We start from the raw sequence: 14,058 nt of genomic DNA, 5'->3' as shown, positions 1-14,058 counted from the left end.
GCGTCCCGATCCACAGGCTCGACGCGCAAACTGCGCGGGGGGGGAGCCCGATTCCAGCAATCCTGCCACAGTTTGCCGCAAAAGTTTTTCGGACTACAGTGCCCAGAATCCCCTTAACAGCCCCCCCCCTCCGCTCAGCAGTTCAAGGGCCATGGCCGGTGGCGGGGTCCAGGAGCTGTAGCGCAGAGCGCGGGATCCGCTGGAGGCGGGGGGGGGGCTTAAGTCGGAACAGCCGGCCGGTGGATCCCGCGATCCCTTTTGCGCCTCCCGACCTCGGCGTCCTCCAGCTGGGCTTCCAACCACCTGATCGGGCAGCTCCTCCTCTCTCTCCTCGGAGGGAGGAAGGGAGGAGGCGGAGCCCTGGAGAGGAGAAGAGGCGGCGGGGAAAGCAGCCGGACCGCGCGCAGAGGGGCGGATCGGGGCCCCCCCGAGGGGCGTGCGCGCTTTGCGGAAGACCGCTTTCTCTTCGAGGGGGGGGGGCGAGGCCATCTTCCGAGCCTGTGGGCGGGCGGGTCCTCCAGGCGTGGCCCCCAGAAGTTTTGCCGGGCTTGCCCACCCACGCAACCCCCCACGTGGGTGGCTCGTGCGCCGGGAGGGGGTGGATCCGGCCGGGATTGCGCCGGGGAGGAGGTTTTTGACCCTGCGCCGGGCACCATCGGCGCTTCACTGAGTGCAGGAGCTGCCTTAGCCAGGAGGTCCGCCATGCCGCCCGCGGAGATCCTCAGCGGGAAGACCGTCTCCGCGTAAGTCTCGCGCCTCTCCTCCTTTTGTGCAGGACGCGGGAAGGGGGGACGCGCTTGTGCTACGCAAAACTGTTGGACGGCTTGCTACGTCCCGACTGGCCCAAGCGAGGCAGGGCGGGTGGGAGCCGTGGGGGCTGCTCTCGGGAGCAAAGGACAGGCATTCGGATTTGTGGGACCTCCTCCGCCTTGGCCCAGAAGCCGGAGAACCAGCAGTCGGTGCAAAAGACGCGCGCGCTCGCACAGTCCCGTCGGGGGGGGGGGGGGCGGCGGCTCATGAAAGCCGCAGAACTGAACAGAGCTCTTCGTCGCGCCGCGTGCAAATCCCCCGCCTTCGCCAGAAGGGAGGCTTGAAGGAGCCTGTGGCTGTCTAAGGTTGCCTAGGGATGGCTTTTGCTAGAGGGTGTTCCTGGAAATGTTGTGTGCATGCTAAAGACCATCGTGGAGGACTGAAGGCACTTGCAAGGTGGAATAAGGTGCTTTGCACTTAGGTGGAGTTACTTCTGAGTAAACATGTCTGGAAGAGCGCTGCAGATCTTGCTGGGTGGAATTCCCCTGGGGATTCGAACCCTCTTCTCCAGAGGCTTAGTCCATGGTTCTATCTACTACACCACACTGGATATTAGTCATTAAGCCGTGTCTGACTCTTCGGGAGGAAACCAGAGCACACCAGGCCCCCCTGTCTTCCACTGCCTTAGAAAGGCTAAATGTAGCATTTATATCCTGCTTTTCCTGCACCGGGCTCTAAGTAGCCTATACTTCTTTCCTCTTCCCTTACTTACTCTCACCACTGCTCTGTGAGGAAGGTCATGGGAGAGAAGCTTAGGGATTGCAGAAACTGCATTTTGACTACTGCTCCCAGAATCCCCCTTTTTGGACTGCAACTCCCGTGGTCATACTAGATGTGAAATCCTGGAAGTTGCCATCCAAACAAATTTTCCAGTTTGTTGAAAAGTTGAAATCTTATGTGAGAACACTTTGCTGAAATCATTATTATTGCATGAGAGTGCAGTGATGTCATTGTGCAGAAGAGAATAATCAACATTCTACAAAGTAATTCTAAAAATGGGGGCAGCCAAAACCAAAAATAATAATGATAACTTTAAAACTGGGCTTCAAATCCGCACCAAATTTGGCACAGGTGAAGCTGACAACTGCTCTCCCTCTGTTCCAAATTTGGAGAAGTTAGGGCAAATGGTTTTTGAGTTATGATTTCTTTTAAAAACTAAAACTGACCCATCCAGAAACAAGCAACCCTAAATGTTCCTAGGTATAAAATAGTTCATACAAATTGAAAAGACTAACATTGTGTACCTTGAAAGAGAGTGGTTGATCACACCCACTTTTTTTTTAATTTGGAAAGAATCCAGGCTGCAGGGGCTGAAATATTGATCCTCAAAATAGGCCTTTCAAAAGCAAGAAATAGTGACTTTATTATAAACTGAGCATGAGTAGAAAAGGCTTACCAGCAAGGTCATTCCAAAGTCAATACATTGTTGCACCCAAGAAGGGAGATGTTTGGGCGGCAATTAAAGGTTGCAGAAATAGTCAAAAGCTGGCCCAGTTTTTTAAAAGCCCATGCGCCAATCCAAGTGGTCCTGTGAACAAGATATTTTGCCGCCTGGGGTGAAGAACAAAGTGGCACACTCTGCCATTTTGTGGACAAAAGTTTTCTGAACAGGAAGTTGAATCTTCCTTCAACACGGGCAGTGAGGAAACCTCCTCCGCTACTCATGGAGTAAGCTTTGTCTCCCAACACAGTGCTGCTATCTCTCAGTGTTTCTTGCCCAAGATGACAGCCTTGCACTCTCTAATAGTAGAGCTGGCCCTAACTCAGAATTCATGTGCTACTGCTAGCATAGGGGATGTTACATAAAGGTGAAGCCACTGGCAGCCAGACCTTTCTGCTGTTAGGCTTATATTTATCCAGTAGTAGTTGTGAATTTTACATTACTATTGGAACGTGAAATAGTAGGCCCAAGCATTTGGTAGGCAGCGGATAGAAAAAAAAGTAAGAATACAGGTTATTTTTCCTCTGCCAAGGTAGTTTGGCATGTCAGAGTCTCTTCCTTCTTGACCTCTGATAATCTCCGAGGGAATGTGAGGCAACTCCTCCAGCACAAAGGGCAATTGTGAGAAAACAGCATCAACAGGGAGTAAAAGTCAGGGAATGAAAAGAGAAATTCAGCCAATGTAGTCTTCCATTGGGAGCGTCCAGTGGAAAAGCTGGGTTTTTCATGAGTTGAGTTTTCGTCAGTCTTACCCCTGTTAAAAGGGGCAAAAAGCTTTGACAAGAGGAATTGGCAAAATCTAGTCTAGGTTTAGACAACCAAGGCCGTATTAGATATATTGCATGATGAGCAAGAGTCATACGTTCTGCTTGATTGCCACTCTGTTAGTCTGCGCTGGCAGCTATAGTAGAGTCTTGCAGTGTTTTTGATCACGCTACATTTGTTCCGTTCAGCCAGCCTTCAATTCCAGTTACAAGATGGGTGAAAGAGAAGGTGCTCACAGCAGTAAAGTGCAAAGAATTCATTGTATGAATCAGCACATGGTTCGGTATCCACAGTAAATGGGCAACGCTTGTTGTCAGCAATAACTAATTGGTTGTGATGGGGATGTGTAGTACTGTATCAGGCGTAGTTCACAAGTCATAGATAATGCAAGATTGGTAGGCCCCTTGCTTTAAAGTAGGTAAGTTGTGGGCAGTCTGTAAGTTCCATGATGGGCTGTGTTGGCTGGGGTTGATAGGGACTCCAGCCCAGCAATTGCCAACCAATGCTCTAGACCAGCTTTTAGAATTGGGGAATGGGAATGCAAATTTGTATTAGAAACCTGCTTTGCAGTCTGGCTTTTTAAAAGTAGAGAGATACCCAGAGGCAGACCACCAGGAACTGATTTAGGGCAAATCAAGGAATTAATATACTCAAAAACAAATAAAAACCAAGCATGTTCATTTTTTCAGAACAACCTCTTATGAGGCGAATGTCCCCTGTCTTCCTTTATTACTCATTAACTCTGTGGTCTGTAACTGATCAACATTTAGTATCTTGATCCTGAAACATATGTCATAAAATGTTTACTTTCTTTGGAAATCCGATGAAGCTCTGAAGTAATTTCTGATAGGTCCCTTGGTAGGGTTGCTGCTTTTGTTTTTGATCAACACCGTGCGAAAAAAACGCTGAACAGAGATTTTCCCCCCATTATATACTGCAGAGCCGAAACATAAGTACTTTTAAGACGCAAGTTTCCTGGTTCAACTTCCACATAGAAAATGTCTTTGCCATTTTCCTTGTCTCATTTCTGAAAAGTTCGTGGAAACGTGATTGTATACTTCCATACTATGTTGTAGCATTCTGGAGAGGCAGTTTTGTTGTGTCCCTTTATAAGCAAATACATCAATGCAAAGCAAAAAGAAAAAGTCTGCTGCTTATACAACCAAACTATAGTGCCAACCTATGGGCAGTTTACAAACAAATTATGTAGGTTACATATTGCCCTCGTTCCTCAGAAGGATGGAAGGCAGAGACAGCCTTGAGCAGGCTATCTAAGCCAATTGGAACTGAACTCAGGTTATGAGCAGAGTCTTCACTGCAGTACTGCAGTTCAACCTCTGTGCCACAAGGCTCAAAGTCTTTCTGTTGGTGCTAACCTTTTAATGTATGTATGGTTCCACTTACTTTGAATGCCCTGGTGGGGTCGTTATGAGTCTGTTCTGACTTGACAGAACATAACAACAGCAGTGGTGTCATTAGCTTTCATTAGATACAGCAGCACAAAAAATGGTCTGAAGCTCAACATGAAAAACACTAAGATCTTGGCCACTGGTCCCATCACCTCCTGGCAAATAGAAGGGGAAGATATGGACGCAGTGACAGAGTTTAATTTCTTGGGCTCCATGATCACTGCAGATGGTGACAACAGCCACGAAATTAAAAGATGCCTGCTTCTTGGGAGGAAAGCGATGAGAAACCTAGACAGCATCTTGCTGACAAAGGTCCACATAGTCAAAGCTATGGTTTTTCCAGTAGTGATGTATGGAAGTCAGAGCTGGACTATAAAGAAAGCTGACCACCGTAGAATTGATGCCTTTGAATTGTGGTTCTGGAGGAGACTTTTGAGAGTCCCCTGGACTGCAAGGAGAACAAACCTATCCATTTTGCAAGAAATCAGCCCTGAGTGCTCACTGGAAGGACAGATCCTGAAGGTGAGGCTCCAATACTTTGGCCATCTCATGATAAGTGAAGACTCCCTGGAAAAGACCCTTATGTGGGGAAAGTGTGAAGGCAAGAGGAGAAGGGACAGCAGAGGATGAGACGGTTGGACAGGGTCACCGAAGCGACCAACATGAATTTGACCCAACTCCGGGAGGCAGTGGAAGACAGGAAGGCCTGGCGTGCTCTGGTCCATGGGGTCACGAAGAGTCGGACACAACTTAACGACTAAACAGCAACAACAAAGATACAGCATACATCTCATCAGATATAGGAAACTGGCTCTAATTTTCAAAAACCGATGCCACAATAAATGTGTTCATTTTTAGGTTATCACCAGATTTTCTGTGTAGAAATAATTCTGGTCTTTTAGCCTTTTGTTGCTCATTTCACAGGTTTTAAACAACGAATTATTCCAAATTGTTCATGGGATTTCCAGATTTGCAATAAACTAGCTGGCCCAGTGAATATTTTGGGCTGCTGTGAAAACAAGCTGCATTTTAGTCTGGGGATCATTAAGGAAGTACTTGAAAATGAAACTTCTGATATTGCTGGGACTTTATACGAGGTTGTGCTGCCAGTATACTTGGAATATGGACACATGGGTCTGGTCCATGTACTTCAGAAAGGATGTTACCATAATACTGCATAAAGGGCAGCCGGAAGAATCAGGGGACTGGATGATCTCTCTAGTGAGGAAAGGTTACAGTATCTGGGGCTTTTTAGGCTAGGAAGAAAGGCGAGTAAGGAGAGGAACACGAGAGAGATATGGAAAATGATGCATAGTTTAGAAAAAGTAAATGGGAAGGGTTTTGCCGTTTCCCATACTACCAGAACTTGGGTTTTTTTTTAATATTCTTGAAGCAAAATGGTTAATGAAGATTCAGCACATTATTTTTCACGCGAGTACCACTGACTAATTTTTGTTTTAAAGGTTACAAAAGTGCTGTTTAACGCTCCTTCTTTGGCTGACCGGTTAATTGTCACATGGTCATTTACAACAGAACAATCTTTGCCCACTGCATCGCCTGTCAAAGTCCCTTCCTACGGAAAGATGTTTCCTGCCTAGTGAAGGGACAGCAGGAAGGAGGCCAGCTTGGCCTCCCTTTGGGAAGGAGTTCCACATCCTGGGAGCAACCACTGAAAAGACCCCGCATCGTGTCTTCGCCAGCCCTACCTGTCAGGGCAGCTGGTACTGAGTAAAAACACCTCTTGAGGGAATAAAGCTGAATGATAGGAGATTTGATGTAGTTAAACTGCATGGCTAGCTTTAACAGTGGATTAGACAGATTTCCTGAGAGGATGGAGCTGTCAGTGGCTGGTAGTCATGATGGTTATGTTTGTTTCTAGTATCAAATGATGGCTTGTCTTTTGGTACCGTTTACAGAGGAACATAAGGAGCCTAGTACTTTGCTTGTGTTTTAGCTTGTATCTCCCCCCCCCCCCCCGGCATCTACTTGGCCTTGTGAGAATAGAGTTGTAGATTGGGCCTTTCGTCAGATCCAACATGTCTCTTCCCTTCGGCTTCTTGCTGAGGTGAAGCTTTGGTCTTGACCTCTGTAGGCACTCTTCATGTGGAGAAACTAACCCTAGGCAACCTCTAATTGGGCACTGGAAACCCCAAGCTAAGTTTTGGGGTCAAGAGCAATGGAAAACACAAGCATTTTTTGTTGTCGAGGCAGTTACCAGAGTCTAAAAGCTAAAAATAAAAAGGAAAAGTGGGAGAGGAGCTGTGTTATTTGGTAAAGCTGTTGGGGTGGGATTAGCTTCCAAGCATAGCTTTCCCCCACCGAGCTATGGAAAGTCACGAGATTGTCCGTTGTAAGTCTCATGTGCGCTCAATTACATGCTACACCAGGATGCTCACGTAATCCATGAAGCAGAAGATCTTGTATTTGGTGTGCTTTCGCTGCCTTCCGTTTCCTGTTGCAACTTTTAAGTTTCTTTGCTGGGAATGTCCGGTTTTTAGTGGCCTACATTCTTACGACTGCAGCTGAGGCCGATCAATTTGAAATGGCACATTTCTGGAAGAGATGGAAATGTGTTAGGTGTTCCCTATGGCTTTAGATTAGGGAGGCCTGAGAGTCATTTTTCTGCTTAACCAAGTTCCTTGTAGAATCATGGACCTGGAATTGCCTTGCAGCTTGAATTCCTTCACAGTGTTGTGGAAAGGACAAAATGGGATGACCCCCATGGCCACTGTCCAGCATTCCTTCTAGGAAGGTGGAGTGAAAAATATGTTACAGGTAGAAAAGTTTGAATCTCTGTGAGCGAGATTCTGTGAAATAGATGGAGGAGAGATAGGACAGCACTTTTCAAATACTTGAACAGCTGTCCTACAGAGGAGAGGCAGGATCTGTTCTCGATCAACCCAAGAGTGTGGGACACGCAACCATGGAGTCAAGTTACAGGAGGCCAGATTTTGGTTGAATCTCAAGAAAAAATGTCCTAACTGTTAGAACAGTACGACAGTGGAACCAGTTATCTTGAGAAGTGGTGAGTGCTCCTACACTGGAGGCATTCAAGACAAATTTACACAACCACCTGTCAGATCTGCTTTGATATGGATTCCTATATTGAGCAGGGAGCTAGACTCATTGGCCTTATAGGCCCCTTCCACCTTCATGATTCTATGATTTTATGATTCATTTGGAACAAATGTCCTTTTCTGTCTCTACTCTTCCCTTTCCCCCCTCAAATCAAAGGGAATAAACGTGAAACAAAAGCTAATGCGGGAGATGTTAATTGTTGACAGGGCTGGTGTGGGTGAGTCTGTGTTTGCAAAATTTAGGAATACCATATTTTTCCATGTATAAGACACCCCAATGTATGAGATGCCCCCCACTTTTCTAATCCAAAATTAAGAAATCTAAGTGGGGCTTAGCAAGTGTAGGGGGAAAAGGGATCAAAGCGCTGCAGGATCACTTTGATCCCTGCTTTCCCCTCCATTTGTTTTTGTTCTATCCTCAGCTTACTTCCATGTATAAGATGACCCTCAATTTTTAGTCTAAAGATTTTAGACAAAAGTATAGTCTTATACGTGGAAAATATGGTTATTCTGGTTCTGAAGCCTGAGCAGATGGGATGTGTGAATTGCTGCTCCATCACCAAGTTGAGGCTAAGCAGATTTCGTTGGTTGTGCTGACAGTAAGGCCTAGTCATCCTTTAAATTTTCCCTTGGTACCCCAGAGCAAATGCTAGGTCAGGTGCATTAAGGGAGAACGAAAATATGATACAGTATAGCTGCCCAGGGCAGTTTAGAATCCTAGGCCACAAGGAAGAAGTTAAGGTCACACATCCTGGAGTACTTGTAGAAAGTCAAGCATGCCAGGGGTTGATACCAACCATGCGTAACACCCTGGCTTATTCAGGATTGGAGAAACTTTATTTCCTGAGCATCAACATGAATATCCCAGCCCTAGATTTTTATGTACCGACCCATCATAACAGTTTGAGGCTATCATCGAACATGAGACTTCTACTGGATTTCCAAACTTGAATTAATTTGTTGGTGTGAATGTGGGGGGAAAATTGTCTCAAAGAAGGTTCACACCGCCGGTTATAAAGTCATCTTACACACACTGGTTTCTGACTACCAAGCGAGGGTGAGACAAAAATGTTAGTTTGGTTTTTTTTAAATTGTACTTTCCAGAATCTGGGCAGGATATTTGTGCAAACAAGCATCTATTCCGTTTGTGAAGCAAAATGCACATATTAGGCAGGCAGAAAGGGACTGACAGGTATATCAGAAAGATGGAAACAATTGATCCACTGGTTGTTGTGGGTTTTTCGGGCTCTTTGGCTGTGTTCTGAAGGTGGTTCTTCCTTCAGAACACAGCCAAAGAGCCCAAAAAACCCACAACAACCATTAGATCCCGGCCATGAAAGCCTTCGCGAATACAAATCTATCCACTGCTGATTTTTAGAAGTCCTTGCACCCGGGCAGCAGCTGTTACAATTTTGTACATTTTCTGTAAAGATCGCTCTCACAAATGCAAGAACGCTAACCGAGACTGGCAATACTTACCCTCTTGGAGGCAAGGCACAATGTTTGCACTTTCTTCTCCGACATGGTAATGAAACAAGTGGCAATTCTATCCCTAAAGTTACTGATGGACTTGTGATACCTAGAATTATTGCTTTGTTGGGTTTTGGCTTTTGCACAGGCTGGTCCTTTGAGATCTTCACAAGTATTTCATCAAATGTTATCCGCATCTACCAGCCAAAAATTTTGAAACCCATTTTTACCTTGCATGAATATTGGCAGTTGCACCTCATGCTCGCCAGATGGCACTAAAATGTGATTATTACGCATAGAACAAGGTAGAAGCTTGCATCTTGAGACTGACTGTAAGAGGTGCTGGCTGATTTGTTACATATTTCCCTCACTCAGGTCTTTCCTGGTTGTTAGTTTTTAAATGAATTACTGAATGTTCCCATTTCTGGCTTTCTAGATCAGCGATATCATAAAGAAGAAGGAAGCATTAATATATCACAATTTATATAAGAATGAATCTCAGTTTCTCTCTTTAGTGGAGGGTGGAGGCTTGGCTTTGGCAAATGCAAGTTCAACTCAACCTGGAAGCCCACATGATGACTTTAGACTACTTATTCTCTCCTAGCCTGAGCTACCTACCCCACAGGGTTGTTGTCAGCATAAAATGGGAGACAGGGAGAAGACTCATAGCCTTTCTTGTGCTCATTAGAGAAAGTTGTTATTGTTGTTTAGTCGTTAAGTCATGTCCGCCTCTTCGTGACCCCATGGGCCAGAGCAGGCCAGGCCCTCCTGTCTTCCACTGCCTCCCAGAGTTGGGTCAAGTTCATGTCGGTCGCTTCGGTGACACTATCCAACCATCTTGTCCTCTGTCGTCCCCTTCTCCTCTTGCCTTCACACTTTCCCAACATCAGGGTCTTTTCCAGAGATTCTTCTCTTCTCATGAGATGGCCAAAGTATTGGCGCCTGATCTTTAGGATCTGTCCTTCCAGTGAGCACTCAGGGTTGATTTCCTTCAAAATGGATAGGTTTGTTCTCCTTGCAGTCCAGGGGACTCTCAAGAACCTCCCCCAGCACCACAATTCAAAAGCATCAGTTCTTCTGAGGTTGGCCTTGTTTACTTTAACTTACATTTAACTTACATAGCTATTATTCAACCCAAGGACTGAAAATGATTCCTCTGCCATTCTAGCCATATCTCCCCTGGGATGCCTCTCTCTCAGTTAAAGTACAGGGATGTTTTAAAGGCCATTTCTATCCTTTACGCTACTTTCTTCAGTTTTGTTTTGTAACCGTTTTCTTACTTGTTCATTCCTTTAATTATAGGAACAGGGAATAAAATAGTAAACAGAAGCACTCCTGAACATATACAGAGTTTCCCCCTTTCTTCATCAGTGAATAGTGAGAGCCCGTACTTGCAAACATGGGTACAAAGGTCAGGAAACAAAACACCAATGTTTTGAGTCATACTGCCTCCATCAGGAGCATTCTATCTGTGCTTGCTGCAAGATTTGTGATTAATACGGTAAGCTCTTTTTTCTTGTTTTAGGCAAGTAAGGCAGAGACTGAAGAACCAGGTGGAAGAGATGAAGGCAAAAGCACCTGGTTTCAGGCCGGGCCTTGCAATTTTGCAGGTACTATCTACATTTATTTTGGGTATGTGTTACCCAAGCTGAAGGGCTCTTGAAAACAGCTTACAATTTCCATATATCACTGCGGGGACCCAGTGGATCTTGGTTCTCCTGATTTCTGTGGGTCAGTGAAGCCATTTCAGGTTTTCTCATTATTTCAAAGGGAGTATCTAAGGTGCCAAATTTATTTTGGATAGCTCCTCAGAGTGAAAATGGAGTTACCACCGACCACCACTGTACCCAAAATCAATATCCTACTAGCGACACAACTTCAGACTTCAGAATCGACTTGAGGTCATACATTTTGCAGTTTGAGTCATTCTGCTGGTAATGGCTCTGGTTGCTGTAGTATAAAATGGGGAGTTTTAACCCTTCCAGCGGATCCCAAATCTTGAGTCATTTTGCTGGTAATGGCTCTGGTTGCTGTAGTATAAAATGGGGAGTTTTAACCCTTCCAGCGGATCCCAAATCCGTCCCCCAACAGGAATGTCAAACAAACGTTCCTCAACCCTGAGAATTTTTGATAAAATTTTCTGTACTGTGTTACAGTGCAATAGAATCTAGCTTGGCAGAAGGAAGCTATGTTGAAATTAAAGTACAGTCCAAGGCCTCTTTCCAGAGAATTTGGCTGAGATCATATGATGCTGCCATGTTGTTCATGCCAAATGTGTCTTGGCTTGTTCCTTCATTTGTATGGCAGTCTGTATTAGAGGCCCCTGTGAGCCGCACAAGAATTTCCTGAAAGAAAAGCATAGTATTATTCATTCATTCATTCATTCCATTCATTCAATTAAATTCAGTTCAATTCAGTTTGTATCCTGCTCCCGTTAGTATCACAGCACAACTCTTAGTGGGTTACAACACATATAAGAGAAAATAAAAATAGTGACATTAAAACCAACAGCAATAACCCTAAAAAAACAGATGGCACCGACTGATCCCCAAAGCAGATGGAGGAAAAGAGAAAAGGGAAGAAGAGGAGGGGAAAGAAAAAGTGGAGAGAAGATGATCAGCTGGGGTCGGTGTGGAAAGCCTCCCTGAAAAGCATTGTCTTTAATTGCTACCTAAATGTCCACAGGGAGGGGGCTAAGCGGAGCTCCTCCGGAAGCTGGTTCTATGGAGCCACTGTGAAAAAGGCCCTACCTCTTGTAGAGGATTTATGAGTCTCCCTTGGGATGGCCACCTGGAGGAACCTTGGCTGGGATGATCTTATGGGTTGGGCAGATGATATGAAGGAGAGACACTCTGACAAGTAACATGAGCCCAAACCGTAGAGGGTTCTGGATGCGAATGTCAATACCTTGAATCAGTATAAGTGAAATAAGTTTTTTCTGTTTTACTTGGCTGACTCTCCTCTCTCTCCATCTTTTCCCAAAGGTTGGTGATCGAGATGATTCAAATCTCTACATTAGCATGAAGCTAAAGGCTGCTGCTGAGGTAAGACTTCTTCCCATATCGAAAGATCCTGTGAAACATTTCATTCCTGCTGTTTAGCTTCACCTTCACTTATAGCAAGTATGGACAGATTCTGTCTGTTCAGAGGTCATTTTTCTGGTCCAAGGATCCTCTGGCGACTCCACAAGATACAGTGTTGGAATTGACTGGAATGTCAGTTATGGGGGTGGGGGGGCAGACACAAAATACTTCCAATTCGGGGGAGAACTGCAGGAGAGGATTTTTATATATATATATATATAAGGCAGCCATATTAGAAATCTCTTACTATGGAGATAAGATTCAGATAAGATTCTCTTGTTTTAAAAAAATAAAATTCAAAAAAATCAAGTGAACAACTTTTGGGGATAACGTGGCTTACAGACATCATGATTCCTTCCCCTTTCTTATGTCATGGTGAGCCGAGTCCATAACACTGTCTAGCTAGCAGTACTGGTGTGCTCAGCAAGTTGTTGTTGTTTAGTCATTAAGTCATGTCCGACTCTTTGTGACCCCATGGACCAGAGCACGCCAGGCCCTCCTGTTTTCCACTGCCTCCCGGAGTTTTGTCAAATTCACGTTGGTCGCTTCAATGACATTGTCCATCCATCTTGTCCTCTGTTGTCCTCTTCTCCTCTTGCCTTCAAACTTTCCCAAAATCAGGGTCTTTTCCAGGGAGTCTTCTCTTCTCATGAGATGGCCCAGGTATTGGAGCCTCAGCTTCAGGATCTGTCCTTCCAGGGAGCACTCAGGGTTGATTTCCTTCAGAACGGATAGGTTTGTTCTCCTTGCAGTCCAGGGGACTCTCAAGAGTCTCCTCCAGCACCACAATTCAATAGCATCAATTCTTTGGAGGTCAGCCTTCTTGATGGTCCAGCTCCATACATCACTTCCATACATCTCTACTGGAAAAACCATAGCTTTGACTATGCGGACCCTTGTTGGCAAGGTGATGTCTCTGCTTTTTAAGATGCTGTCTAGGTTTGTCATTGCTTTCCTCCGAAGAAGCAAGCGTCTTTTAATTTCGTGGCTGCTGTCACCATTTGCAGTGATCATGGAGCCTAAGAAAGTAAAATCTGCGCTCAGCATACATAGCAGCAATAACGCTGCACTGCTGATCCTGCTGCAATTCAGTAAAGAATACTGGAGGACTGTGGCATCTGCACAGAATATTTGGTACCTCAACACCGTGACAAGAAGCACTGTGCTGAGCAAGAGGGTTGAAAGGGAGGTTCAGGACTCACCAATTTCCATTGCAACATTTGCTAATGAGTGATTTTTGTACACGTGAGGTTTGATGGAAGTCACAGTGAGGAAGAAATCGTAAATGTTAAATTTCTTTATTTCTGTGTCGGAAGAGCAGAAAATGAGAATATGTTCTTATCTTCCTCACAATGTACTTGCACAGTAGCAGACAACGAAACTGCCCCTGCGGCAACCACAGCGTGGGAAAAAAGCGCCATGGCAAAATGGAAGGGTTTTTTATTTATTTAATTTTTGCCCTCACCCAATAACTCAACGTCTTCATCTCTGTTTCCTCATATCTCAGAGAAAATTTGTCAAGTTGAGACGTGCAAAGAGTTCAGTTACGGTCTGAAGATGATTATTCCCATTTATGTACAAAATGGGGCCAAATCTTGTCACGTTTAGGTAAACTGTATCACATCTTATTAGAGCTAATGATTTTTTGTGTGTCTTGCTTTTCTAGATTGGGATCAATGCCAATCATATCAAGCTGCCAAACACTGCATCAGAAGCTGAGGTAACCCAGTTTAAGGATATCTTTATAGGATATAACAAATCATGTTGTTAGATGACATGTGAACTAAATTTTCAGAGTGCTATATATCTATTATAAAATTCATTGTTCTTTCGGCCTGTGAAGTCTGTCACAGCTAACAAATCCCTCTGTAGGGTTTTGTATACAGTGTAATCCAGATGATTTATTATGTGCAAGTAACTTTCTACTTCTGAATATTGTTCAAATATGTTACCCCAGACACAGACAAAGTCTCCTGAGAAATTATTCTTACCATGTTATTGTG

The 14,058-nt window shown here is 44.8% G+C and overlaps 1 protein-coding gene across 1 annotated transcript in view; it reads left to right on the top strand.

Annotated features, from left to right (window-relative positions):
• Nucleotides 1–450: 450 nt before the first annotated feature.
• MTHFD1 (methylenetetrahydrofolate dehydrogenase, cyclohydrolase and formyltetrahydrofolate synthetase 1) overlaps nt 451–14,058 on the top strand; it is a 65,267-nt gene continuing 51,659 nt past the window's right edge. The window contains exons 1-4 of the mRNA XM_072986785.2: nt 451–743; nt 10,498–10,582; nt 11,957–12,016; nt 13,722–13,775. Coding sequence (XP_072842886.2) covers nt 703–743; nt 10,498–10,582; nt 11,957–12,016; nt 13,722–13,775 — 240 coding nt within the window. The 5' untranslated portion in view covers nt 451–702. The remainder of the gene's footprint in view (nt 744–10,497; nt 10,583–11,956; nt 12,017–13,721; nt 13,776–14,058) is intronic.

The sequence above is a fragment of the Pogona vitticeps genome, chromosome 1 (assembly GCF_051106095.1).
Source record: "Pogona vitticeps strain Pit_001003342236 chromosome 1, PviZW2.1, whole genome shotgun sequence".
NCBI lineage: Eukaryota > Metazoa > Chordata > Lepidosauria > Squamata > Agamidae > Pogona > Pogona vitticeps.
The sequence above is the reverse complement of the archived record's forward strand: the minus strand, read 5'-3'. Positions and strand labels throughout refer to the sequence as shown.